Source organism: Phascolarctos cinereus, unplaced genomic scaffold (genome assembly GCF_003287225.1).
Source record: "Phascolarctos cinereus isolate Bilbo 61053 unplaced genomic scaffold, phaCin_HiC Scaffold_726;HRSCAF=1367, whole genome shotgun sequence".
In the NCBI taxonomy this organism is placed as follows: Eukaryota; Metazoa; Chordata; class Mammalia; order Diprotodontia; family Phascolarctidae; genus Phascolarctos; species Phascolarctos cinereus.
In genome coordinates, this window is record NW_027556098.1 from 427553644 (window position 1) to 427581475 (window position 27832).

General features: G+C 52.3%; 2 protein-coding genes across 2 annotated transcripts; both read right to left on the bottom strand.

The window, feature by feature from the left end:
• Positions 1-265: 265 nt before the first annotated feature.
• Positions 266-26854, bottom strand: LOC144454174 (uncharacterized). The gene is given in 3 exon segments (XM_078146463.1): positions 266-2215; positions 9783-10872; positions 26796-26854. Coding segments are annotated over 2 exon segments (1872 nt in total). The 5' UTR covers positions 10802-10872; positions 26796-26854; the 3' UTR covers positions 266-1362.
• On the bottom strand, positions 13106-27832 carry LOC144454128 (uncharacterized). Its single transcript, XM_078146460.1, has 3 exons — positions 27741-27832; positions 26796-26858; positions 13106-20785 (listed from the first exon to the last, which is right to left on the bottom strand). Exon 3 carries the CDS (start codon positions 20516-20518, stop codon positions 19598-19600), a length of 921 nt encoding a protein of 306 aa, XP_078002586.1. The 5' UTR covers positions 20519-20785; positions 26796-26858; positions 27741-27832; the 3' UTR covers positions 13106-19597.

The following is a 27832-nucleotide window of genomic DNA, read 5'->3' on the forward strand; positions in this document are numbered from 1 at the left end:
CTTCTCCAGAAGGCAGCCATAGGGCCATGGCTGCCTCTCCTCTCCCCAGGACAGCAAGTCATGAACTCCATCATGAGCCAAGGAACCAGAGCCTTCCTCAGGACACACCAGGAAATGGCCAGGCTGGGCCTGAACAGAGTCCCTGCTAGGATGAAGCAGTCATCAGAAATCGGGAATCAGGGCAGGGAGGCCATCTGAGGGCATCAGAGGCCTCTTTGTGCTGAGCATGCACCATGAATATCCAAGTGGAAAGAAATCCCCCCAAAAGACCCAGGAGTCCTGGCCAATGTGAGATGAGTCAGGGACCACATTGGGGCAGCCTCAGAGTGAGTGTGTTCTCAGGTTACACGAGGGGGAAGTGCCCCACTCCAGTCTGCCTTTGCTGGGCCACATCTGGAGGGATGCATTTGGTTCTAGGCTGCCAGGGAGGGAGGGTGTGGACAAACTGCCCAGAATCCAGAGGAGGGAGAGCAGGGGAGTTATGGGCCATGGACACAGAAGCAGGCAGGCTCAGGGAGGCAGAGCTGCCTTCAGGTGTCACAGGAGGGAGGACAGACTAGCTCAGCTTGCCCCTGCAGGGCCAGACCCTCAGGCTTCCCAATGAGAGCTGTCCCAGAGAGGGGACCGGCAGAGGCCAAACCACATCCTGCTGGGTGTTTGCAAGCCCATGCTTGGTCCAGTACAGAGGATCCTGCTGTGGCTGGACTGCTTGGGCTGGATAGATTCTGATGCCTTTCTGAGAGAGAGGACGGACCTTGAGATGGAGCCATGGGCAATGGCCAAGCTCTCCGAGGGAGAGAAGAGCAGGGACAAGGGGCCACAGAAGACAAAGGGTGAGGAGAGTGATGAATCCGAGGGGTGATCCACAGGAAGGAATCCTTGTGAAGCAGCATGGCCATGAGTCTTTCGGTCCTGAGAGGTCAAGGGTGAAGCCTGAGAGTAGGTGACCAGGCTCCACAGAGGGGTCACTGGTGACCTCAGGCCCAAAAGAGAGAGGGAGAGAAGACAACAGCATCTGTATGGCTAGTGGCAAGGGCAGGGCATGCTTCCAGGAGTGAGGACAGGACCTAAATGTGGGGCTGGGGCTGTACCATGACCTGGACAGCTCAAGAGGTCAGTGCTCAGGAAAGGGAAGGCTCAGGCAGGTCTGTAGGCAGAAAGAAAGGAGCCAGAAGAGAGGGGAAGGATTGCAAAGGTCAGAAAGAGGAGGGGTGGGCAAGAGTGAGAGGAGACCAGTGGCTGAGCCTTGGCAAGGGATAGGGAGAAGGAATCAAAGGGGTGCTGTGAGGTAGAGAGGAGAGAAGCCTAGGGGAGCCTCAATTTTCATCATTGACCATAAAGAACAGTCCTCCAAATGAGTTCTCAGGTGTGAAGCTTTTGATGATGGAGAAGGTAGGAGCTATATCTAAATGACTTTCCACACTGACTGCATTCATAGGGCTTCTCACCAGTGTGAATTCTCTGGTGCTGAGTCAGGCGTGAGCTTTGGACAAAGGTCTTCCCACACTGACTGCACTCATAGGGCTTCTCTCAGGTATGAATTCTCTGATGTTCAATAAGGTAGGAGTTCTGGCTAAATGCCTTTCCACACTCCTTACACTGATAGGGCTTCACTCTGGTATGAATTCTCTGGTGCTGAGTAAGGGAGGAGCGCTGGCTGAAGGCCTTCCCACACTCCTGACATTCATAGGGCTTCTCCCCACTGTGAGTTCTCCAGTGAGTAATGAGGGCCGTCCACCACATGAAAGACCTCCCACATTCCTTGCATCCATAAGGCTTCTCACCAGTGTGAACCCTCTGGTGCTGACTCAGGTCTGAGCTCCCCTTGAAGGCTTTCCCACATTCATTACACTCATAGGGCTTCTCTCCAGTATGAATTTTTTGGTGCTCAATCAGGGATGAGATCCGAGCAAAAGCTTTCCCACAGTGGAGGCACTTATAGGGCTTCTCCCCACTGTGAGTTCTCTCATGTGTGACTAGGGCTGAGCTCCACGTGAAGGTCCTTCCACATTCATGGCACTCGTAGGGCTTCTCTCCAGTGTGAATTCTCTGGTGCTTCCGAAGATCTGAACTCCCCCTGAAGGCTTTCCCACACTCCCTGCATGTGTAGGGTCTCTCCCCAGTGTGAATTCTCTGGTGTTTAGTAAGAGTGGAGCTCTGGATGAATGCTTTCCCACATTCCTGGCATGTGTAGGGCTTATCTCCAGTGTGAATCCTCTGGTGCTCAAGGAGGTTTGACCGGCACCGGAACCCTTTCTCACATTCATTGCACATATAGGTCTTCCCTCTGCTAGGAGCTCCTGGCTGCTTGAAGGCCTCCTTCTCAAGGGCGTCGCTATCTTGGTCAGTGTTCTTCCCAGCATAGACCTTCTCCCGGGCACTTGGCTTGGGATATAGGCTCTCACCAGCCACACCAAAGCCTTGTGGTGATCTCTCCTCTTCCCAAAGGCTCTCCTGAGTTGCAAAGCTAGAGCCCAGCCAGAAGCTTCTCCCAACCTCCCTGCCACCCTGATCTCTCTCCTGAGTGTCCTCTTCCTTGTGGGAGATGCTGGACATGCTCTGGACACTTGCTTTCTGGGGAATGGCTTGCCTGTGGGGCTCCCCAGGGGGACTTTCCTTTTGCCTCACTGATATGTGTTGGAGACCTCTACAGGCTCCAGAGCCCTGGAGACCATCTGCCTGGGGTCTTTCTGTTCCTGTCCCAGTGGTTTCAGGAAGTTCTTGCTGGGGATGTGACATTTCGTTCTCAGCCTCCCAGTCTGAAAAAAAAAATGAAGAAATGCACATATCACTGGGAGGAGGCTGATCGAGGATGAGGCATGCTTATTGTCCTAAATGACCTGGGTTCCACTCTCTCAGGGACCTTCCATTTCATCACTGTCCATCCTTAGGAGATCACATCTTCAGGTTACAAGGTACCTCAGAGATTCCCTCCTTTTTTTTTTTTGGAGGCAATTGGGGTTAAGTGACTTGCCCAGGGTGACATGGCTAGTGTCCGAGGCTGGATTTGAATTCAAGTCCTCTTGACTTCAGGGCCGGTGCTCTATCCATTGTGTCATCTAGCTGACCCTCCCTCTCCTCATTTTACAGAGAAGGAAACTGAGGCAGTCCAGAGAGAGAGACAGAAACTTGTCCAAGGTCACCTAGGTAATGTCAGACCTGGGTGTGGTCTTATTCCTCTACCACTGCAGACTGAAACCCTCCTCCATACCTTCACCTCCATTACATTCATCTCCCAGTGGCCAATCCTCTAGCCTTGGGCCCTTCCCAACCCTGAGAGGCAGACAGTCCAGTGGGATGGTTAGCTGGGAAGCCAAGCTGAGGGTCTGGGAAGAGCAGACAAGGAGCAAATACTGGAGGGAATCTAGAAGACCTTTTCTGAAGGGTTGTCACGTGAGGGCAGGGTCAGGCTCATCCTGCTTGGTCAGAGGCAGACCAGGAGCCCTGAGCGGGAAGCTGCCAGGAGGAAACCTGCCTGCCCCAGAGTGGACAGAGGCCAACCAGCCACAGTCCACCAGGCCTATGTCCAGAGGGCAGAGGCCTATTTGGGGAGGGGTAGGAGCACTTGCCTCCACATCCCTTGCAAGCCTCAGCTTTTGAGACTGGGGGTGGGGGATGAATTTGAGAGGGAAGGAAAAGGAGATGAGGAGGTCCAAACCCAGAAGAAGGGCAGCTTGGAGCAGGGCCCTTGTTGGTGAGATGGTCACTCCCCCAGGCCTCTCCCCCACCCATCTCCCTGGCCACATAGGCCATCAAGCTGCAACTGGATGAGAGCATCAAGACCTGGGAGGGCCCCCAACAGAGGCAGCCCCAAGGGAAGGGCCACATCCAGTGTTCATTCCTGCTACACCCAGCTCTTCTGCTCACCATGGTGAAACAGACTTCCGTGGTGCCACCAAAAAGACAGAGGGGGCCCCAGATGAAAGGGGAGAGGGGGGAAAGCCCTCATGACCAGGGAACAGGAAGGGGCCGGGGGACCAGCCCAGCTTCCCCAGGGAAGACAGAGGCGCACATAGGTGCACAGCCACAAAGATGAGGAACAGAGGGGCCTGGGGAAGAGGCTGGGTAGCTGCTGGAGGTGTGTCGGCCCCTCAGCCTCCTCCCCTCTTGGCTTCCCAAAAAGCAGGAAGGGGCCCCAGGAACCACAGAGAGAATTCGAGGAACTGGAGTCTCAGGGTCCTCTCCCCACAAAAAGGATAGGTTGGGGGAGGGAAGAAATTCAGAATGGGAGCTTGGAGGCACTTAAGAGGCCATCCAGGCCAAGCCCTTCATTTGACAGAGGTAGAAACTGAGGCACAGAGTCCCACAGATAATAGTCAAGAGTCAAACTCAAGATTCCTTGTTCAGCCTCTTTCCACCCAGTCAAATCCAATGCTCCCATTTTATAGTGGAGGCAACTGAAGAAGCCCAGAGAGGACAGGAATTTTCCCCTAAGTCACACAGTAATCCCAGGATGCTTAGAGATCATTCAGTCTGCCCCACTCCATCTCACAAAGGGAGAAAATGAGGCCCAAACTGGGGAAGAGACAGAATCCCCTCATATCACAAGTGGATCTGACCTGCCCTCATTCTACAGATGGGAAGAGGAGCCCAAGCCAGGAGATGTTCCTGGCTTCAGCATCAGTCCAGGGTGAGAACACCATGGCTGCCCCCAGAGGACAGGCACACACACATGCCTCACCCTCTGACAGCTAGTTGGGTGATGCAGGAGACAGAGATCTGGGCTGAGTCAGGAAGACCCAGGTTCAAATCCAGCCTTAGTCAGGCACTGTGTGATATTCTGCCTGCCTCAGTTTCCTTATCTGTAAAATGGGGATCATAATAGCAACCCCCTCCCAGGGTCATTGTGAGGATTATGATAGTAAAGTGCTTAGCCCAGTGCCTGAAGCCTGAGGAGGATGTAGGTGAGGCAGGGCAGGGGGAGGCCAGGTCCTGGTGAAACAGTCTCAGCCTAAGTCAGGCTACACTCAAGCTACCTCCTTCTATCAGCTCCTCCAGGAAAGGATGGGTAGGGTCACTGAATCTTTGGTGTCCCTCAGGAGACCAGGCACCTCCCAAGTGGCACCACAGTACCCCAGGGTGGGAATTCTGAGGTCCCAGGGTATTAAGTTGCTGATGTGGCTGGCTCCCAATTTTCCCTACTCTTGCAATGATGCTTGCTCCAACAACAGCTGTGAGCTCCCCCTTCCTTCCCCCCTCACCCCAGGGCCACTTGCTAAAACCCTTGCAGACTAGTTATAAACCTGGTTAGCCTGAGAACCTGGAAAAGATGGTGGAGAAGGAAGAGAGAGGAAGAGGGGAGGGAGAGGAGAGAAAAAGAGGAAGGGGAAAGATAGAGGGGAGAGGAGGGAGAGAGAAAAAGAGGAAGGGGAAAGATAGAGGGGAGAGGAGGAAGGGAAGGAGAGGAGAGAGAGGGAAGAGATAAAGGGGAGAGAAGTAAGAGAAAAGAAAAGAAAGAAAGGAGAGGAGGAAAGGAGAGAGAGATGGGAAAGAAGGAAAAGAAATGGAAAGGGGGAGGGAGATGAGGGAAAAAGAGGGGAGGGGAGAAGAGAGAAGGAAGAGAGAAGAGAGTTAAAGGGAAGAGGAGGGAGGGAGACAGAAGAGAAAAGGGAGGGAGGGAAAGAAAGGACAGGAAAGAGAGGAGAGAGAAGGAAGAAAAATGGAGGAGGGCAAGCAGAGGAGGGGAGAAGAGTGTGAAGGGAATTACAATTTTCATATTAATCGATATGATAAGTGTAATGAATATATAATAATTGAGATTTCTCAGAGCTGCCTTTTCTGGCTTGGGAGTCACAAATCACAATGTAGCTTGAAATGATCAAACCCTTGACAATGCTCTCACAATCACTATATTCCTATGGCTGTGTACCTTAAGTAAAGTGAATTAAAGCTTGTAGAAGCTGTTCCCATCACAGAACTCTGGACCTGCACCCCATCAAATAATGACGTCCAAGACTTGAAACACTGTTCCCACAGGACTCCCAAATGCCTGCATTGTCCTGCACTCATGGGCTTGTCTTGGGAAACCACTCAGGCCCTGGAAATGACCTCCCTCTACCCCTTTTCCCACTCTGAAACATGTCTATAAACTGCACCTTTCCTCCAGCATGTGGAGCTCTCCTCAGGAGAACTTCTAAAGGTCTGTAGACTGATTCCTCACTCTGAAAGTAATTCATTAAACTGTGACTTGTTTCCTGGCACTCCAGTCTCTGGCATGCTTTATAAGACTCCAGATATTCCCAGGTTAGATACTGGTCCTGTCCAGTCTACAGTGAAAATTCTGTTAATAAGAGGAAGGGGAGAGACAGAAGAGAGAGAAGAAAGAGAGACACAGAAGAGAGGAGCGAGTGAAGGAGAGGAGAGAGAAGGAAGAGGGGAGAGAGGTGAAAGGTAAAGAAGGGAGGGAAGAAGAGGAGAGGGGAGAGAAGGAAGACATGGAAGAAAAGACAGGAGGCAAAAGATTAAAAAAAAAAAGGAAAAGGACCTATATGTGCAAAAATATTTCTAGCAGCCCATCAATTGGGGAATGGCTGACCAAGCTGTGGTATGTGATTTTTTTCTTTTTTTTTTTATTAATTTATTTTGATTTATCAACAATCACTTCCATATGCTTTTGAGTTGAAAATTTTTCTCCCCCTTCCTCCCCATCACCCTCCCCATGATGGCGCACAATCTGATGCTTTACATTTACATACCCATTAAACATATTTTCACATTAGTGAAGTTGTAAGTAAAAATTAAAACCAATAGGAGAAACCATCAGAAAGATGAAACGAAACTCAACAGAAGGTAAAAATAAGTGATAGCGATTCGACTTCCATAGTTCTTTCTTTGGAGGTGGACAGCATTTCCCATCCCGAGGCCTCTGGAGATGTCTTAGATCCTCGTAATGCTGAGAAGGGTTCAATTTAACAATCTTAGTCATCGCATAACATGGCTGTTATTGTATACTGTGTGATTATGATGGGATACTATTGCACTATAAGAAATGATGAGCAGGATGCTCTCAGAAAAACCTGGAAAGACTTGCATGAACTGATACAAAGTGAAATGCACTGTGTCATAGTAACAGCAGTATTGTGCGATGATCAGCTATGAATAAATTGGCTATTCTCAACAATACAATGATCAAGACAACTCGGAAGGACTTAGGATGAAGAATGCTGTCCATCCCCAGACAAAGAACTGATGGTGTCTGAACTCAGACTGAAGCAGACTTTTTTTACTTTATTTTTCTTGAGGTTTTTTTTTTATCTATGTTTTCTTTCACAATATGACTAATATGGAAATGTTTTGCACGACCACACATGTATAACCTATATTGAATTGCTTGCCTTCTCAATGGGGGTGGGGGGGTGGGAGAGGGAGGAAGGAAGAGAATTTGGAACGCAAAGTTTTAAAAAACAAATGTTAAATATTGCTTTTACATGTAACTGGGGAAAAATAAAATACTAAATAATTTTTTTTAAATGGGAGAGGGAAGAGAGAAGGGAAGGAACCTGACCTCTCAGCCTAATTCCTAGAGGAGGGATGAGAAATGCTTCACTCTAGAATGACATCCAGCAGCCCAGAGAGGCTAAGCATTTATTAAGCACAAACTGTATGCCAGGCACTTTGCTCAGTGCCGGGGAAGCCCAACTGAGCAGCTCTGCTGCCTCTGCAATCCCCTCATCTCCATGGACTCAGTTTCCTTACGTGGAACATGAGAAGCTCCAGAGCTGGGATGGCACAGTTCTGGGCTCCAGGAGGGGAGACACTGCCCACATCCAGAGGGTGGAGGCCATTTCTCATGTGCTCTTTCAGGAAGGACTATGGAGAGCCTCTGGAGGAGGGAGCCGGGATGGTCAGGGCTTGCTGCCTGTGTCACGTGAAGACACAGAAGAAGCTGCCCATGTTCAGCCTGGAGAAGACAAGACTCGGTGGACACAGGACAATCCTCTTTGAGTATCTGGAGGCCAGGGGCTAGGGCCAGGGCAATGGAGGGAGGTGGCAGAGGCTGCTTTGGGCTCAATGTCAATGCCTCAGGAGGAAGGGACACCCCTTCCCCAGCCCCCAGCCCTCAGCCCCTTCATTGGGAATGTAAGGATTGATGAACTCTATTTGCCTTGGCTGAAACCACATAGCTCCCTGAAGTGGTCTGCACACCCACAGCTGATCACCCACCTGTGGGCTGCCCTCCAGTGACCACACATATGGGCCAGTCCAACAGGATCCTTGAAGAATCTCAGGGCTGGTGGGGACTGCAGTGGCCAGCTAGCCCAGCCCAGCCCTGAGCAGGAGCCCCTTGCAGGCATCCCTGAAAAGGGACAGTCCAATCCCTGCCTCCTCATGGCAGGCTCCAGAGGCACATGTACACTCGCCCTCCATGGAAGGGCACAGGAAATGACTTGACTTCCTCAGAGCTCAAAGGAAGTGAAACACACTCCAGAGCTTGGGGGACTGAGAGGATGGGCACAAGAGGGGAGGGGGAGAGAGACACAAGAAGAGCTCTGTGAAGTCAGCAGTCACAAGCGGGGGTCCGGAGCTCCAGCCTGGGTCATACCTTCGGGAAGCAACAACCCGAATGGACCAAGAAAGCTGGGACTGTGGACAGAATTCAAGACAGAAGAAGACTGGACCAGAGATGGGGCCCTGGGACTTGGTCAAGTAGGCAACAAGACCAGGAGACAGCCGAGCAGTCAAGAGAAATGCCAAGGTGGCCCAGCCTCAAAGCAGTGAAGCAAGAGAAGAGAAAATCGAAGAAGTAAGTGGGGGGCAGTGGCCCAAAGCCACTTGGCTGGAGAGGGGTGGGCCATGGGGAAACGCAGGGCAAGCACCAAGAACGTCAGCAAAGGAAAGGAAGAAGAGAGGGATGGCAGGGAAGATGGAGAGAGGGAGGAAGGGAGAGGGGGGAAATGAGAAGGAAGAAAGAAGAGAATGAGGGAGGGAGGGAGGGTTGGAGGGAGGAGGGAGAAGGAAGAGAAAGAGGGAGGGAAAGATGGAGGAGTAAAGGGAGAGAGGAAGGAGTGAGGGGATAGGAAGAGAGAGGGAGGAAAGAGGGAGAAAGGAAGAAGGAAGAGAAAAAGGGGAGGAAGGAAAGAGGGAGAGATGGAGGGAGGGAGAGAAGGAAGGGAGAGAGGGAGGAAGGGAGAGCAGGTTGGAGGGAGGAGGAGGAAGAAGGAAGAGAATGAGGTAGGAGGGAGAGAGGAAGGAGTAAAGGGAGAGAGGAAGGAGTGAGGGGATAGGAAGAAAGAGGGAGGAAAGAGGGAAAAAGGGAGAAGGGAGAGAAAGAGGGGGAGGAAGGGAGGAGAGAGAGATGGAGGGAAGGAGAGGAAGAAGGGAGAGAGGGAGGAAAGGAGAGCAGGTTGGAGGGAGGAGGAAGAAGGAAGAGAATGAGGGAGGAGGGAGAGATGGAGGAGTAGAGGGATAGAGGAAGGAGTGAGGGGAAAGGAAGAGAGAGGGAGGAAAGAGGGAGAGAGGGAGGGAAGAGGGAGAAAGGGAGAAGGAAGAGGAAGAAGGGGAGGGAGGAAGGGAGAGGGAGAGAAAGGGAAAGGGGAGGAAGAGGGAAGGAAAGAGGAAGGAGGGAAAGAGGGAAGAACTAGAGGAGAGCTTGAGGTAGTAACAAGGCTGAGCCTTTGCTCTCTCATGTTAGGGAGATCTGGGCACATTTGGAAAAGAGGACAAAGAGGCAGTGGGGAGGAGAGTGCAGACATGAGGAAGAGATGGAGGCCACATGGTATGACTAGCTAGCTTGGCTTTCAAAGAGACAATAATACTGCACCAACTATTCTCTAGTATGAAGCTTGTGATGCTGGATCAGGTCTGAGCTATAGCGGAAGGCTTTCCCACAATGATTGCATTCATAGGGCTTCTCTCCAGTGTGAATCCTCTGGTGCTGAGTCAAGTGTGATCTTTGGATGAAGGCTTTCCCACACACACTGCACTCATAGGGCTTCTCTCCAGTGTGAGTCCTCTGGTGCTCAATAAGGTAGGAGCTCACACTGAAGGCTTTCCCACACACACTGCATTCATAGAGCTTCTCCCCAGTGTGAATTCTCTGGTGCTGAGTGAGGTGTGAGCTCTGGACAAAAGCCTTCCCACATTCAGGACACTCATAAGGCTTCTCCCCACTGTGGCTTCTCTGGTGAGTGATGAGGGCTGTCTTCCACATGAAGGCTCTCCCACATTCTTCACATTCATAGGGCTTTTCACCAGTGTGAACCCTCCGGTGTTGGCTCAGGTCTGAGCTCCCCTTGAAGGCCTTCCCACACTCAGCACACTCATAGGGCTTCTCCCCAGTGTGGACCTTGTGGTGCTCAATAAGGGACGAACTCCTGCCAAAGGCTTTGCCACACTCACTGCACTGATAGGGCTTTTCGCCAGTGTGAATCCTCTGGTGTTTTCTGAGGTCTGAGCTCCACCTGAAGGCTTTGCCACACTCGTGGCATCTGTAAGGCTTCTCTCCAGTGTGAACTCTCTGGTGCAGGGTAAGGGCTGAATTCTGCATGAAGGCTTTCCCGCATTCACCACACTCATAGGGCTTCTCGCCAGCGGGGCTTTGGTGGATCCCCGAGGGAAGACTCTGTCTCTCTCCTCTGGTATCCTCTGGACTAAGGGTTCTCTCTCCCGGAGGGGATGAACTCGGACCCAAGTGGCCTTCCTCCCCACTGGGGCTTTTCCCGGGGGAGAAGGATGCTGTGGGTGCCCATGCTGCGCACTTGGGACCGGGTGACCTTGGAGTCTGCCTCCCTAATGTGTCATTAGGTCCACAAGCCTCAGCAAACACGGGACCCAGGGGCTCACTCCCCTCTAGTCTTTCCATTCCTGTCCCTGGGTCTTCAGAAATGTCCTTTTGTAGAGTGGATGCCTTGGTCTCAGTCCTAGCCTCCCAGTCTGAAAAAGATTGAAAATGTATACGTCACCGTTTCCGGGCACCGGAAGGAGGGAGGGAGGTAACTCTAGCAGCTCAGAGGGTTTAGGAGCTGGTGACAGGGGGGAGAGATGAGTGGGGCATGGCCCTGAGGGACGGACCTTGGACAAAGAACCGGCTCCCCCTGTCCAGGGGTGGGAGGGCTCCCAGGGCAGAAGACTCATCTGAGGGCCCGGACATGAGCAGGCAATGGGTCAGTGGTCGAGCCAGAGGGGGTGATGGGAACAAAGATGCTGCTTCTCTCACACAGTGTCTCAGGGAGGGTGGGGGGAGCTCCAGTCCAGGGAGGTCTCCAAATAGCATCTCCTTGTTGGACATTCTGAGACAGCTAGCTACCTACAGGACTCAGGGGTTCTATTGTGCCCATTTCACAGACAAGGAAATTGACTCTCCGAGGGAGCTCAAGTGATTGGCCTCGGCACCAGGCGGTGGCCAAGCTGGGTATGGAAGCCTGTCTTCTTGGTCTCAGGCCAGGCTGTAGTCTTCTTGTTATGACTGGTGGGCTGCCTTTTCAGACATCTTGGAGTGGGAGCTTACAGTGAAAGGTGGGGAGGCTGGAGGAGAGAGGGACCAGGTGCAGGCTGAAGTGCTCCCTCCCAGTGGGAGGGAGAAGGGCTCTGCAGGTCACTGGCGGCCCTTTCCAGATCTCTGCCTGCCTGGCTACCCACACGTGGTGTCCTGCTCCCTGAACTTGGGCTCCCGCCAGACTCCCTGAAGAGCGGATAAGGAACGTGGACAGGACTGTCAGAGCTAGGAAGGGCTCCTGAGACCTCCGAAGCCAAGACCCTCATTTTAGAGGGGAAACTGAGGTGCCCAGAAGCACACAGGGAACAAGTGGCTGAGCCAGGGTTCAAGGCCAGATTCTTGGTGTTCAGATCCAGTCTCCCTCACAGAGCTGGGGGTTGGGGAGGAGAGAGAGAGAATCATTTTACAGGGAAGGAAACTAAGGCTGCCCAGGCAGGCAGTTGGGGACCAGAAGTCCTAGGTGTGAATCCTGCCCAGTAACCTCCAGGTTTCCAGTTTCCCCTTTAACAAAATGAGGGGTTGGCTTCAGTGATCTCTAACTACCCACGGAAGCAGGAAGGATTGCAGAGACCTCCCCAGGACATGTCATGGAGGATGCCAACATGGCAGCCAGCCTGGGCTAGAAACAAAGCTCCCTTTCTGAGAAGCTGGATCCCAGCCCTCAGCACCCTTCTCCAAGAAATGGGGCCAATAAGCCCCTAGCCCCAGCCTCCCATGGTTTCTGTAAGGTAGTGCAGCTGAGAAACAGAAGCCCAGGGCAGGGAAGGAGGTGAGTCTCTTGGGCACTGGCCACTCTCTGGGCCTCAGTTTTTCCCCATGTATGTGAGCTGTTAAGAGTCAGACTGGCCCTGCACACCCTCCAGCGCAGTTGATTCCAAGGCAGTCTGGGGCTAAGACCTGGCCCAATGCCCCAACTAGAACCCAGGAGACCAGGAGACAGGGTCCTCTCCCTCTGCTTCCCCTAGGGCATTGGCCAGGTCTGCTGCTGACCCAGACTCTCCTGGGTTTCTTGGGCTGAGTGCAGACCAAGGATTTGGGGTAGGACCACAGGTGATGAGTCACCACCAATTCCCCCACCCCCCAGCAGGGCCCAACCATCAGGGAAGCTTGTCCACCTGTCTTCCTCCACGGAGCCCTCAGATAGCCCCTCCCACCTGCCTTGTGTGTGCCCATGCAGGGTCCCCCTCCTGGACAGCCTGCTCCCTCATACTTCTGGAGGGCAGGCTGGGGGTGGGTCTTGTCTGCTTCCCACTAGAGATCCCTCCAGAAGCCTCCCCTTTTATGGCACTGCATCCAGGACCTCGGCCAACCATTGGCTATGTGGCAAGGTCAGCGGCTGACTCAAGTCCACACTTGGCAGTGCCCATTCAGAAGGGGAAGCCAAGGTCTTAGCTCCTTCAGCAGAGGGATTCAAACCCAAGCCCTGCCACTCAGCCTGGATCTCTCCACTCTCCACCCAACTCAGTCTTCTCTCAGAATCTTAGATACTGGGGGAGGTAGAGTCAACCCTCACCCTTCCTGACTGTTCCGAAGAGATGGAGGAAAGATACCAGGCCAAATCCTGATCTGGAATTTAAAAAAAATGCAATCATCCTTTCAGGCCAGGTTGGCATTGGGAGACAGGGTCTGTCCAGGAGTGGGCTGTGCCAGGTCTAGCAGAGGGCCAGTCAGTCAGGCAGTAAGCATTTATTCAGTGCCTGCCCTATGCTAGGCACTGTGCAGAGTGCAGGGGATACAGAGGCAAAAGCTGTCCTGCCCTCAAGGAGCTCACAGTCTAATGGGGGGGAGGGGGAGGGATAATGCAAACAGACCTGCGACATACAGAATAAATAGGAAATATTGGACAGAAAGAGAGCATGAAGCCCAGGAAGAACAGGAAAAAGCTTCCTGCCAAAGGTGAGAATTTTGCTGGGACTTAAGGGAAGCTGGGGAGGTCAATAGTCAGAGTGTCCCAGCCCTGGAGGGCTGCAGCCAGAGAGAAGGGGATAGAGGGCCTTGTTAGCAGAATGGCCAGGAGGCTGAAGGCATGGGGTCCCAGAGGAGGTATGGGGGAGTGAGGTGGAAAAAGCCTGGGCTGGGTCAGGAAGGGCTTTGAATGCCAAGCAGAGAATTATATGTTTGTTCTTGGAGGTGATGAAGCCCACTGGAGATAACCAGGGGCGGAGGGAAGTGACATGATCAGACCTGCATTTCAGGAAAATCACTTTGGTGGCAGAGCCAGGAGAATGAGGACAGAAAAAAGGCCATTGGATTTGGCCACTGAGACCACTGGTCACTTTGGAGAGAGCAGTTTGGATGGGATGATGAGGTCAGAAGATAGGCTGTAAGGGGTTAGGAAGAGAGAGGAGAGACCATTGTAATCATTTGAGGAGGTTCGCCACAAAGGCAGAACAGACCTAGCAAGATAGTAGGGATGGAAGGGTCGACAGGTTTTTTTCAGGATGGGGGAGACATGGGCAAGTTTATAGGCAGCAGGGAAAGAGACAGGAGAGAGGGAGACTGAAGACAAGTGAGGGGGGTAACAGGGGGGGCGATCTGTTGGAGGAGATGGGATGGAAGGGGTCACTTGAGCACGTGGAGGGGACAGCCCCACCTCATCATGGGAGGAGAGGGGCAGAAGGCACCTGGGTGATGGGAGGGGAGGAAGAGAGGAGGAGAGGGAGCTCATGGTGAATGCCTTGATTTAGGAGGCAGGGTCTCAGCTGAGAGCATGGGGAGGGAGAGAGGGAGCTGATAAGGGAGGATGAGTGGGATTGCCTGGCAGCAGTGAGGGCCCAGCATGGGGTGTCAGAGCCTGATTTTCTCCACCTTCATTCACCATCATGTGTATGTGTGAAGGTGGTGAATGGTGGAAGTGAGTCAAGGCTGAGGCTTGGGGGGCATGGGGGGATACGACAGGAGATTGAAGGATTCACGAGAGGAGGACAGTGTAAAACTGATCTGGTTTCCCAACGGGTCCAGATGGGGAGAAGAGAAGGGGGTCACTGGTGCAGGGGAGAAGGCTGAGGGGTCAGGGAGGGTAGGGTTATGTAAGGGGAGTCAGAGGGAGAGGGGAAAAGACAATAGATCGGGGTCGGATTAGGGAATTCCGGCATTCTAGACCACAGAGGTGAGTAATCACAGAGGTACTACATTTACGGGTAATGCCAAGGTCCAGGGTATGGCCATCTTTGTGTGTGGTTGAGGGGTATGGAGGAATCGAGAGGTTCGGGTGTCTAAGGGAGAGTCAGTGTCTATGTGGAAGTCCCCTGGTAAGAGGGCAGGACCTAGGGTGGGGGAGAGAAAAATTGGGAGCCATGTCCTGATCTCATTGAAGAAGGGAGGGAAATGTGGGGGGTGGGGGGCAGGGGGCAGGTCAGTAGACAAAATCCACCAGAATTCTGATTGGGTGGGAGATGTGAATAGCATGAACTTCAAAGGAGAAGAGGTCATTGAGTGATGGAGGGAGAGAACTTTGGGGAGCAAGGATTCCACCTTGACCTCACCCTCACCTTGACCAGTGAGCTGATGAGAGTGAGTGAAGGGAAAGCCTGGGCTAGAGGGGGAGGTTGGGTCATGTGGAGGGAGCCAGGTTTCATTTAGACCTAGTAGATGGAAGGAGGGGGAGATGAAAAGATTTAAGATTAAAACCAGTGTGTTACCTATGGAGCAGGAATTCCAGAGAGCACTGTGGAAAGGGTTGGGGGACATTCTGCAGGAGGTTGAGTGTATCAAGAGATGATTGGATTGGGGGAAAGAGGCAGAGGGAGATGGAGAACAAGGTTTGAATGAAAGCTGGGGGTTAAGAATCACAGAGATGGAGAGGATAGGAGCAGGGGGAGTTTTTTAGTCATTGGTGAATGAATTCACTTGACTTATCAAAGTCTAGGGGCTTGGCCTCTGGGTAGAGCTCTCTTTGGGTGTTAGGTAGTTCAGGAGTAGGAACCAGTGGGAAGAGCCGATAGAATGACTTTTCTCTCCTTTCCCAGAAGGCAGGAAGGGGCCACCCTAGGAGACTATCCCAGGTGGAAGAGAGAGGTCTAAGCTCATGTATGGTGCAGGAACAGGTGTCAGTGGCAGCTCTGTGCTCACCACCCAGTTCTGGGTCATAGATCTAGGGCAGACTGAGGAGAAGACCTGTGCCTACTCGAATTCCAGCAGGGACAGGCCCATAGGTGTGTGGCTCAAACCCAAATTTGGGTCAGGAAATTGCTGAGCTCAGACCAGGACAGAAAGCAGACTTTGCCCGGGATCAGACCACCTTGTGAGCACTGAACACCTGCAGGTCCCCAGCATGAGCTGAACCTGAGATCTTGGAATAACATGATATCCCAAGAAATCAGCAGTAAGGTCAGCTCAGTCCTCACATCACAGACAAAAAGAGAATCTCACCATGAAAAGGTATTATGGAGGTAGGGACACTCAAAGCACAAACCCAGAAGAAGAGGATGACTCCAAAACATCTACAAGCAAAACTTCAAAGAAATAACACAGAGACAGCTAGGTAGCACAGTGGATAGAGCACTGGCCCTGGAGTCAGGAAGACCTGAGTTCAAATCCAGCCTCAGATACATAAACACTTACTAGCTGCATGACCCTGGGCAAGTCATTTAACCCCTTTACCTAACCAAAAAACAACAATGACAACAACAACTCAGCTTGTGCACAAATTCAACTAGAATTCCTGGAAGAGATGAAGCAAGAATTTTTTTAAAAGAAAGAAATTTTTTTAATAAATGAAAAGAGTGCTACAGGGGGAAAAAAAAGGAAAGAAAAGAGAGCTATGGAAGAAAGAACTGGAAAGGGAATTAATAGTTGGCTTAAGAGGTACAAAACCTTGACCACGCAACAAATTCCCTGAAAATTAGAATGGACCAAATAGAAGCCAATGACTCCAGAAGACACCAAGAAGTATTAAAGCAAAATCAAAGGACTGGAAAAAAAAATAGAAAGCATCTCAAAGAAAAATCTGGAGATAAGAGATTGAGGAGACATTATTTAAGAGTAATTGGACTATGTGAAAATCATGAACAAAGAAGTCCAGACAGCATATTTCAAGAAATCATAAAACTGCCCAGATCTCTTGGAATCAGAGGACAAATTATTTAAAGAATCTCCCAGTCCCTTCTTGAAAGAAACCCCACAATGAAATTTCCCAGGAGTATCCTAGCCAAAATTCAGAGCTCCCAGGTCAAAGGAAAAAATCTGGCTGCTAGCAGCCAGAAAGAAAGAATTCCAGTATGAAGATGCCCCAGCCAAGATCACACATGATTTATCAGTCACCACTACAAAGAAATGGAGAGTTTGGAATATGATACTCCAGAAGGCAAAAGGTCTAGGTTTATAACCAAAAGTAACTTGCCCAGCAAAATTAAGTATAATCCTACAAGGGGAAAAACGGATCTTCGATGCAACAGAAGACTTCCAAGCATTCTTGACAAAAAGACCAGGGATGCATAGAAATTTTGAAATGCAAACACAGGAGTCAAGAGAAACATAAAAGGATAAAGATAAGCGAGTAATTGTAATGGAACAAACAAGGACTAGATTGTTTGCATTCTGACAGGGAGAAATGATCCATGTGTCCCCTCAGAATTCCTAACATTATAAAGCATCACACATGGACTCCAATTAGACAAATTATTAGACCTGACTAAATTGGGAATGGTTCTTTTATTTTTTATTTATTTTATTTATTTTGGGGGGGGCAGGGGAAGGCAATGGGGTTAAGTGACTTGCCCAGGGCCACACAGCTAGTAAGTGTCATGTGTCTGAGGCTGGATTTGAACTCAGGTCCTCCTGACTCCAAGGCCTGCCCCAAGGAATGGTTCTTTTATATCTTGATGGTCTTAAAAGCAATGGAAAGGGAGGAAAGAGAAATACATTGGGAAAAGAAAAGGAAAGGAAGGATGGGGAAAATCATCTCACATAATTAGGGTACACAAACAAGGGGAGATGAGGAGAGGGACTGAACTGGCCAAAGAAGGGAAGAACTCACACACAATTGGACAGAAACAAATTTCATTCAAGAGGGAAACAGAAGGGGGCAGGGCATGTAGATTAAAGAAGGGGACAGCTTCAGAGAAATCTGGACAGACTTTGCAGAGGGAAGTGAGCAGAACCATTTGTATGGGGATGATAGACAGACAAAACTTTGGAAAGACCTAAGAACTCTGAGCAGCCTGGGGAGCAGCCAGCACTCCAAGGGGCACCTCCCAGTGCACAGGGAAGACTCAGGCTCAGTTTTCTTCTTTGACATGGCCAATGACTTGACTCTATATGGTTAGAACAGGGTTTTGTTTTCTTACTTTCTCAATGGGAAGAATAATTTTCTTACAAATGCTGAATCTTGGAGCTCATATGGCTCTTAGTGCATTTTCACCATCTGAATCACTCTTTGCCTAGCTCTGGAATTAGAAGCCACACCTTGGAGTGTGCCACATGTACTGAGCTCGACCTGGTTTCTCCGCCTAGCCCTGGCAGCCTTCTGAGACACAAACACATCTCTCTAGGGCTGCCTTTTCTGTATCTCTTTCATGGAAGGAAAGGAAGTAAATATCTTCAGATGGAAACTTTTTTTTTTTAAAGACTCCTAGGAATTGGGAGAGACCTCACAGCCTTAGGCCTTAGTCACACACACACACACACAAATCCCCATTATAACTTCCTCAATAAGGGTTCCTGCTTGAGGAAGCCCACCACCCTTCCCCTCAGGACACCTCTTCCACACCATGATGGCTCTGGCATTAGGTGCTGCTGCCTGACCTGGAGACTCGGTTGACTTCTTCCTGCCTTGGCTCCTGGTTCTATCCCCTGAATCTGATCCCTCCCCAAGTCACTGCCCTTCAGATACTCAAAGACAACTCTTCTGTGTCCCCTGAATCTTCTCTTTTCCAGTCTAAACAAGCCCTGTTCCTTCAACTGAAAATCCCTCCATGCCCTGGCATGGGCTCCTGGCCCTTCCTAGCCACCCTCTGGTGAGCAAGACCACTTTACAACAGAGCCCAGTGCTCCAGATGAGGTGTGACCTCTCAGCTTCTCAGTGCTAAGGAGCTCGGCCTCCTCACCAAGCCCAGAGGCCTCGGTCATTTCAGACTGGTCAGGCACAGAACAGCTGCACTGCCACACAAGCATCAAGGGTTGTGTGTGGGATGGCCTGGGTTGGGATGGAGTGACTGTGTCTCCACCGAAGCCTTGATTCCAGAGCCCACCACAGGGATCTATTTCTCATGTTTCTCACTGGGCCACCCCAACTCCCCTGACAAAGAATTCCTGCACCCCAGTGCTGTCCAGCTCCCTCAGATCCCCCCTTCCTGTCCCACACCAGGCTCTCTCTCTCACCCACTGTGGTGACTGCCAAGCACTGGCCTTGGTGGGAGAAGGGTCGGCACCATGAACAGAACACAGAAGATGGACAGGAACCAGGGAGATGACTTCAGTCCCATCTGAGTTACCCAGAACTGAGTAACCAAGGGACACCCAGATAGAATCCTGTCTGGAGACAGGCCCCGATGGCAGACCCCAGAACCAGGACCAGCCTAGCTCTGAAAGGGGCCACCATGGAGGCAGGAGGTCAGAACAGTGCGGTGAGAAGGAAAGTGGGCAAGAGCTGCAGAGGTCATGGAGGATGGGGAGGCCATTCTAGGATAGAGGCCTGCAGCCAGGCCATGAGACACCTGGCAGAGCCCAGGAGCAGAGAACCTAGATCGTGCTGAAAGAAATGAAACATCTTCCAGTTTGCAGGAGATCTGTCCAAACTGGGGGGTGAGGGGGTGGGAAGAAAACAAAGAAGAACAAGCATTTATTAAGTGCCTACTGTGTGCCAGCCACCATGCTAAGCCCTTTACAAATATCTCACTTGATCTTCATAATACCCTCCCCATTTTATAGTTGAGGAAAACTGAGGTAGGGGTATAGTGACTTGTCCATGGTCACAAAGCTAGTAAATGTCTGAGGCTGGATTTGAACTCAGGCCTTCCTGACTCCAGGCCCAGTACTCTAACCACTGGCCCCCCTAATTCCTAAGCAGAGGATATGTGAAGGGGTCAGTTTTGGAAAGGAAGACAGGCAACTCCTGGCTGAGTTAGGAGGGAAAGAAGAATGCCTCTGTATAGAGACAAGGGGAGGGAGGAGGGGGCTGCCAGGCTGGTTACTGAGGGTGACGAGGGCTCTCTCACACCACAGCTATTCCCTGGTGTGAAGTCTCTGGTGCTGAATAAGGTAGGAGCTATAGCGAAAGACTTTCCCACACACACTGCACTCATAGGGCTTCTCTCCAGTGTGAATTCTCTGGTGCTCAATAAGGTAGGAGCTCACACTGAAGGCTTTCCCACACACACTGCATTCATAGAGCTTCTCCCCAGTGTGAATTCTCTGGTGCTGAGTGAGGTGTGAGCTCTGGACAAAAGCCTTCCCACATTCAGGACACTCATAAGGCTTCTCCCCACTGTGGCTTCTCTGGTGAGTGATGAGGGCTGTCTTCCACATGAAGGCTCTCCCACATTCTTCACACTCATAGGGCTTTTCACCAGTGTGAACCCTCCGGTGTTGGCTCAGGTCTGAGCTCCCCTTGAAGGCCTTCCCACACTCAGCACACTCATAGGGCTTCTCCCCAGTGTGGACCTTGTGGTGCTCAATAAGGGACGAGCTCTGGCTGAAGGCTTTGCCACACTCACTGCACTGGTAGGGCTTCTCTCCACTGTGTGTTTGCTGATGTCTGATAAGGGGGGAGCTCCACCTGAAGGTCTTCCCACACTCACCACATTCATAGGGCTTCTCTCCAGTGTGAATCCTCTGGTGCAACATAAGTGTTGAATTTTGAATGAAAACTTTCCCACATTCATTACATTCATAGGGCTTTTCGCCAGTGTGAATTCTCTGGTGTCCAGTGAGGTTCAACCTGCACCTGAACACTTTCTGACACAGGCCACATGCATAGGGCTTCTCTCTGGTGTGAGCCCTTTGGTGGGCAATGAGGGCTGAGGGCAGCTTCAGGTCTTCTCCACACTCCTCACACTTACAGGCATTTTTCTTCCTTGCACAAGTCACCTCACACTTGGCTGGATGCACACTCGGTGGCGTGCAATTCTCCTCGCCTGGTACCATGGGCTGGGGCCCCTCTCCTCCAGGCACCTTCTCCTGGGTAGCAAGGTTTGAGCTTCTCCCAAATGCCTCTCTCTCCCCAGCCGGGGTGTCCTGGCAGGGGCTGGACACGAGTACTGGGCAATGTGTTTCCTGTGAGTGGTCCTTACTCAGACTTTCAATCCTATCCCAGCAGTGTTCTCACTACAGGCTTTTCCAAGTGTGAGGTCTCGGGGAACATCCCCTCTGAGTCTTTGGGTCTTTAGAAACAGGTTGTCTCCTTGGGACAGTCTGAAAGACATAAAAACCGCACATGTTCCCTGGGCTGGTAGGAATGAAAGAAAAGCATGTGACAATGTGGGCGGCCATCCCACACAGTGACAGCAGGGCAAAGGTGGCCCCCAGACAGGACAGGAAGCCCAGGGGATGGAGCTGGGGCAGCCACTGGCCAGGTGCCCACTGGAGGAGAGGAAGTGGGAGGCAGTAGCCAGGGATGTGGCTGCTGCTCTTGGGGGAGCCCCCCTGCCACAAACCATACTAGGGTCCCACCCTTGCCTTCTCCCTGGCCAGGAAGGGCCCCCCCATCTGTCCCTCATCCTTCCAACTTCATTCTCCTGCCCCACAGTGTCACCTCCTCCCCACTTCCTCACCTGCCTTCTCCCCTCAGAGACCAAGAGTCAAAACTCTTCTGCCTGTATTGGTATTGCTGGAGGCAGACCTGATCCTGGGTACTAGCAACTCCAGGGAGACACCCCAAGGGGACAGACCAGAACTTGGGAAGCACCAAAGTTACTCCTAAAGTTAAGACATTCCCCACCCCCACCCCCCTCACCTGAAGTCCTGTTCCCATGACTCGACCTCCCCAACAAGGAAGGTGGCTGAGCAACCTCACCTGCCACCTGCCCTAACTCGGGTAGGACACCTCTGTGTGTGGCTCTCTCTTTGGCCCAAATGCCCATCAGCTGATGCTAATTAAACATCCTCTCTTCCATCCTTGCCTCTCCATTGATTCACTGACTCTTCCCAAGGGTCTCAGGACCACTGCCTCCTCCCTGGGAATCTGGAGGTCCTGATGATGGGGGAGGGGGGGACCAGGCCCCTGGATCTGGTGTGAAGAGGAACAAGGAGAAGGGCCAGCTTGGGCCGTTGTGGGGGGTAGGGGGGCCAAGCTTGAGCAGGTGGTGACCCCTGGGGAGAGAGCAGCCTGCATTTCCTCCCCAGTGTGGCTGGACCACAAGGTCGCCACCAGGAATATCCTTCCGGGAACTTGGAGTTAGGCTGGTGCTTGGGTAGCCAGCTCAAATCAGGAGCCCTGGGGTTAGTGGAGTCAGGGGCCAGGCCCTAGAGTCAGGAAGACCTGAGTTCAAATTTGGCCTCAGACACTCACTAGCTGTGGGGCCCTGGTCTGGTCACTGAACTGCTGCCTGCCTCAGTTTCCACAACTGTAAAATGGAGGTCACAAGAGTACCTTGCAAGGATCAAAGGAGATATTAGCACAGTACATGGCACATAGTAGGTGCTATATAAATGGGGATTCTTTTCCCCAAAGGACTTTGAGTAGGTCAGACATCCACAAAGAATCTTCCTTGTGGTAGAAAATATGGATCCTCCTCAGTCAATGAGGATCCTCACGCACCTACAGTGTGGAGACAGGCTCCTCTAATTGCCTAACCTAATTAATAACTCTAACCCTAATTGCTGCTGTCATCTTCCCTTCTCAGCATCTCCCCCACCCCTCTCCTCCCTCTGATCTCTTCTTCCACCTGCTGCCCCTCCCCCAAACAACCAGGACAACTCTGCGGCCCCCAAACCCAGCTCACAAGGGCAGCTGCTGCCATCTCCTGTTCCCTCTCCTGGATCTCCTCTATCTGTTCTCCCGCTCAGCACTGGTTTCCTGGCCCCCTCCCTGGCCTCTGGCCTTCATGGCCTGGCTCCCCACTCCCTTCCAGCCTGGCCTCACACTACTTGCTGTCGGGGTGAGCTGGATCTGCCAGGTGGGTCCTTGTCTCCCAAGCCCAGTCTGGTGGTCCGGACACATGGAGCCCTGACACCTCCCAGCCAAGCTTTCCCCACCCCTTCCCCCACCCCCCTGGCAAAGAAACCCTCCGGGCTCTTGGAAACCCTCAGTCCATGAAGCCCTATCCTGGTGCACCATCCTCCAGGGTACCCCAATGCCCAGCTACTCGTGCAGAGGGCAGACCCCAAGGTCAGTTACCAACAAGGTGGGGAGGCAGGGAGAGGTACAGACTTTCTCCCATCCTTCTCACAGCACTGTTGGGCAGCAAATGCTCGTGCCTGAGCGCCCCCTCCCCACCCCCAGGCACAGGGCACCACTCAGTTCTGCCCCCCACCCAGCTACAGAGGCAGCTGGGGCAGAACACCATGGTGTGTCTGAAGGAGAGGGGACTGGTATCCTGCTCAGGCTGGGTCTGTCTCCCCGAAAGCCATTTGAGGCAGAGTCTAAGGCCTGTGAAAAGTGAATTCTTGGGGCAGCCAGGTAGTGCACCAGGCCCTGGAGTCAGGAGGGCTGAGTTCAAATCCAGCCTCAGATACTTGACACCTACCAGCTGTGTGACCCTGGGCAAGTCACTTAACCCTGATTGCCTCAATAACAAAAAGAAAAGTGAACTCTCAGCACAGGGGTAAGAGGTGAGAGGAGGGCTGAAACAACTTTGAGGTCCAACCCTTAGGGTAAGAAACCAGAAAGGAGGGGCAACCAGAGCAGTGGCCCTGGATTCAGGAGGGCCTGAGTTCAAATTCGACCTCAGACACATAACACTAAATATCTGTGTGACCCTGGGCAAGTCACTTAACCCCATTGCCTAACCAAAAAAATAAAAAAAGAAAAGAAAAAAAAAACCAGAAAGTAAGCAAGAGGGGAGTATAAGGGGGAAAGACCAAAGTTCTCAGGAAGAAAAAAATACTAAAAATCTTGAGCCCAAGCAGAGAAACCAACAGGGAAGATATTGCTAACAGAAAGGAAGATGTATGCCAGGACATCTCAATGGTTCCATACATCTCTGCAAGACAAAGAGGCTGAGGACCCTGTGCCTTCCCAGCAGGAGATCGTTGGCCCCAAACACAGCTCCAAAAGGATTGGCAGAGGAGAAAACCATAGACAGAGACACCCTAAGTGATGCCCCTCGTCTGCCCCCTCAGGGCCGGGGACCACGCAGTCCTGTGAGCCAGGCGTCTCTCCCAGGCATCGCTCTCCCGAACCCTAATTCCCTCTGGCTCATTTTCACCAATCCGGTGCCACGGTCTGCTGGGGAGATGCCTGAAACATCTCTCCCCCTCCCCCTCCTCTTCTCCCACAGCTCCCACCTGGGCACCGACCATCCTCAGCTCCTACCTGGACTATCTCGATGCCTGCTGGGGGGCCCTCAGTCCATCCTCCACTCATTCAGCAAAGTGATTTTCCTAAGTACCATGTACCACATTCAATAATCCCTGGTAGCTCCCTATCATCTCTAGGACCAAATACAAAATGTTCTAATTGGCATTCAGAAGTCCTCCACAACCTGTCCCCAAACTCCCTTTCTGGACTGAGTTCATATTGCTTCCCCCATCCAGTCCACGAACCAGCCAAATTGGCCTTCTCGATGTTTCTCAAATGGATCTCCCATTTCCGTGTTTGCCCAGGCAGCGCCTCCTGCCTGGCATGCTCTCTCTCTTCACCTCTGTTTCTCCAAACCTTTGCCTCTGTAAAGGGACTTACGATCGTCTTATGAATCGACATGATTTGTGCAATGAATATACTAACAACTGAGATCTCTTAGTGCCCCCCTTTCCCAGGACAATGCCTCTGAGCGTTCCTACCTTCTTGTGCTCGCACCTGAAGGGAAGCGAGCAAAGACCGTAAAGCTGTTCTAGTCACAGAGCTCTAATTCTGTGACACCTGAGGCTTGAGACAATGCTGGGAAACAATCGCCTTGCACTCCAGGGTTTGCTGTGGGAACCTTCTCAGGACCCAGAAATGGTTGTGTTGTAATTCCCCTCCCCCGAGCCCTCCACACACTTGTGATTTATGTGTATAAGCTTTGCCTTCACTGCTCCGGGATGCGTCTCCTTCTCAGGAGAACTTCAGGCTTGCAAACTGAGTTCCTCATTCTGAAATTAATTAATTAAACGGCTATTTGATTTCTGGCAGCTTGCTTCTGATCAGCTCTATGGTCACCTCCCGCCATTCCCAGGTTAGAGACCTGTGTTGTCTGCACTACGTTTAAAATTCTGTTAACACACCCCTTCAAAGGTCAGCTCAGGGGATCCGTGCATGACACCTTCCTTTCCTGATGCCCTAGCAGTGCCCCTCCCCCCACTCCTCCAGTTATACTGTAGCAACTAAAACGGATACATTGTGTCTATGAAGCCTCCACAATGGGCAGAGGTGCTCCTCCTTTCTCTTTGTACTCAGTGCCTGGTCAGAACAGAATCTACCTTTGGCTTTCCAGAGCCCTCATCCTCCAAGAAGGCCAAGGGATGTTCCCGGCCTGCTTCAGTAATCCCTCCCCCTGGCCCAGGCCTTGGAACACAGCAGGTGATTACTGAATGAAGGGATGCCAAGGTCTTTCTGGGCAGGCAGCCCCTGACAGGCTCTCCCACTGCATAGACTCCAGGCTGTTCCCCCAATCCTCTGCACCCTCTCCAGGGTCCTGACCCCAGGCTCCCTCCCCTTGTCTGCATAAGCTTCTCAACTAATACAAACAATAAGGGTCACACCCATTTCTGGAAAATGCTGTCCTCCCAAGAGCTGCCCATTTGACAAGGAAGTAAACTGAGGTCCAGAGAGGGGAAGGTCACAGCTCCTAAAGATCAGTGCCAGGACCTGGCTGTCCCCCTTGTCTCCAGCAGCCTCCAGGCTCTCCTCTCTCCCACCCATCCCCTGCACAGCTGCAGTCACACCCAGGTCCTAAGGCACCAGCCTGACCAGGAGGCACCCTCCTCAAGAAGTGTCAGTGATTCCCTATTGGCTCCAGGATCCTGGTCCAGCCTGACTGACCACAGCTCCCCCTCACACTGTCTGAGCAAAGTAGGCACTGCGAGCCCCTGAACTGGCATTTATTTACCACCTCCATGCCCTTGGCCAGCCTGGAATGCTAACCCTTTCTTCTTCCCCTCTGGCTCAGTTCAGGTGCTCTCCACCCTCCCCCAATCGCTGAGCATCTGTGCTATACACAACAGACAAGCACGCGCCCCTGCAGAACGGAGGGTGGGGACTGCTTCCTCTGTCTCATTACCCCAGCACACCATAGGTGCTGAATAAATGCTTTTGGGTTGTGATCCATCACGGGAAGGTCAGAAGCAAGCAGCACCAGCAGCCCTGGAGCCCCTCACAGATCAATGACAGTCACAGGAGGTTGATTTGGGGAGACAGAGAGATCAGAAGGCAGCAAGAAGGGGAGGTGGATTCTGAACTGGGTGTGATTATGGCAGCGGTGATCAGAATCACAAGCAGCATTCACGAGGAGCCTCCTGGGTGCCAGACCCCATCCAAAACACTTTACAAACATGCTTTCAACCTGGGAGGTCAGTGCAGACATGATCCCCAATTTACAGATGAAGGAAACAGAGGGAAGCAGTGTTGAAGTGGGAGCAAGGAGAGGAGAGGGGCTTGAATAAGGGTCTTTCCAACTGGCCAGGGAAGCCAAGAACAGGGAGGGCCTTGCGCTGGCCCAGCATGATTTCCCATGTTTATCAGTGACCAGTATGGAGGCACAGATGGCTTCTCAGATCCATAGTGACACAAGGCACAGTCAGGCCCCCAAAGGGCCAAAGCTAATGAGATGAAAAAGGTACCAAAAGATCAGCTTCCCAAAGGGGGGGGCAGCAGGTCAGAAGAGGATCTTGGGGTTTGAATGGTCACCACCAAGAAAGCTCACAGGACCATGGGCTGCACCAGGAGGGGACTGTCCCCTGTACTCTGCCCTGGACCCAACCCCTCAGAGGACGAGGCCTGAGGAGGGGCAGGGCCTGGGGTCCTGGGAGGAGGCCTGGCAGCCAGGACTACAGAAACAAACAAAGGAGAGGAGGAATCCCCCAGGGAACGCAGGACCAGGGCCCTCTGTCCATCCCAGGCCTGAAAACAAAAGGGGAGCCTGGGAAGACCAGATCTGATCTCCTAAAGGGAGAGGAGCACCCCAAAGGCAACAGAAGCAGGGCCACAGAAAAGGAGGCCTTGTCACAAATGGACCCCACAAAGAATGAAAGGAGAGAAGGGCCAAAAAGGGAGGCACAAACAGCTGTCCCCTCCATCAGTGGGCCCCTCCCTCCCACAATCCCCCACAGAGAGAAGAGGACTCACCTGGGATGGCCCTTCTGGCTCCTTCCTCCTCTTCCTCCTCAACCTGCAGCTCAGGGGTGAGTCCTAAGAGGGAAGAGGAAGGTTCAGGGAGGGGAGATCTCTCTACCCCCATCCCCCCCCAGGATCTCAAAGCATGCCCCCAGTTCTAAAGCCAGTGACTGTGGGACTCCGGCACCTCTCAGCACCTCCCAGGGCTTCTCAGTCAGTCCACAAGCACTTGGGTTGGCCGCAGGGGATGCTCTGGACCTGGAAGACCCAATTTCAAATCCAGACTCAGACACATGCTAGCTGTGTGACTGTGGGCAAGTCCCTTCAACTCGGCCTGCCTCAATTTCCTCATCTGTAAAATGGGGGTCCCTGGATTGTGGTGAAATAATAATCTAACTGCTTAGCACATAGTAGGTACTTAATAGGTACTTCCTTTCCTCTGCTTCTCTGAAGAGAAGCACAAGACAGTCCTTGCCATCAGGGAGCTCCCAGTCTAACGAGGGGAGAGACTGAACCAAAGAAGGGAGGGAGGGAGGGCACCGGCAACCAGGGCAATCAGGGAAGGCTCCCTGGAAAAGGGAGCATCCCCGGCATGGGGTGGGGGGAGGGGTGTCAGGGGCGGCGGACAGTCTGTTGGAGGAAGGGCGTGGGGGCGAAGCTTACCACTCCTCCCCGAGAGCTGCCCAAGGGTATCCCAGTGCCTGGCAAACAGCAGGCACTTAATAAATGCTTGTTGTGCGTTGACCACTGAGACAGGTTAGGCGATAGTTGGGGGGACATGAGGGGAGGGGCTGGAGAAAGATGGGAGGTGTCGGGGGAGGGGCCGCCCGCCACCCCGGAATCTCTAGGCACCTTCTTGCTCTGCAGGTTAGGGGAACGCCGGGCAAGATGACCTCCCCCAACCCTCATTCCCCGCCCTCCCCCATCCGTCCCTCGGTGCTGGGGGGTCGGACTCACCCCCCGCCAGCCCCGAGCCGGACAAAGCGGACAGCGCCAGGCCTCCCAACACACTGCGCCTGCGCCCAGGGAGGCACGGACTACGACCCCCA

What these genes read in the sequence shown, in the direction of transcription:
- LOC144454128 (XM_078146460.1), bottom strand. Translation starts at nt 20,518, where the DNA reads ATGGTACCAGGCGAGGAGAATTGCACGCCACCGAGTGTGCATCCAGCC.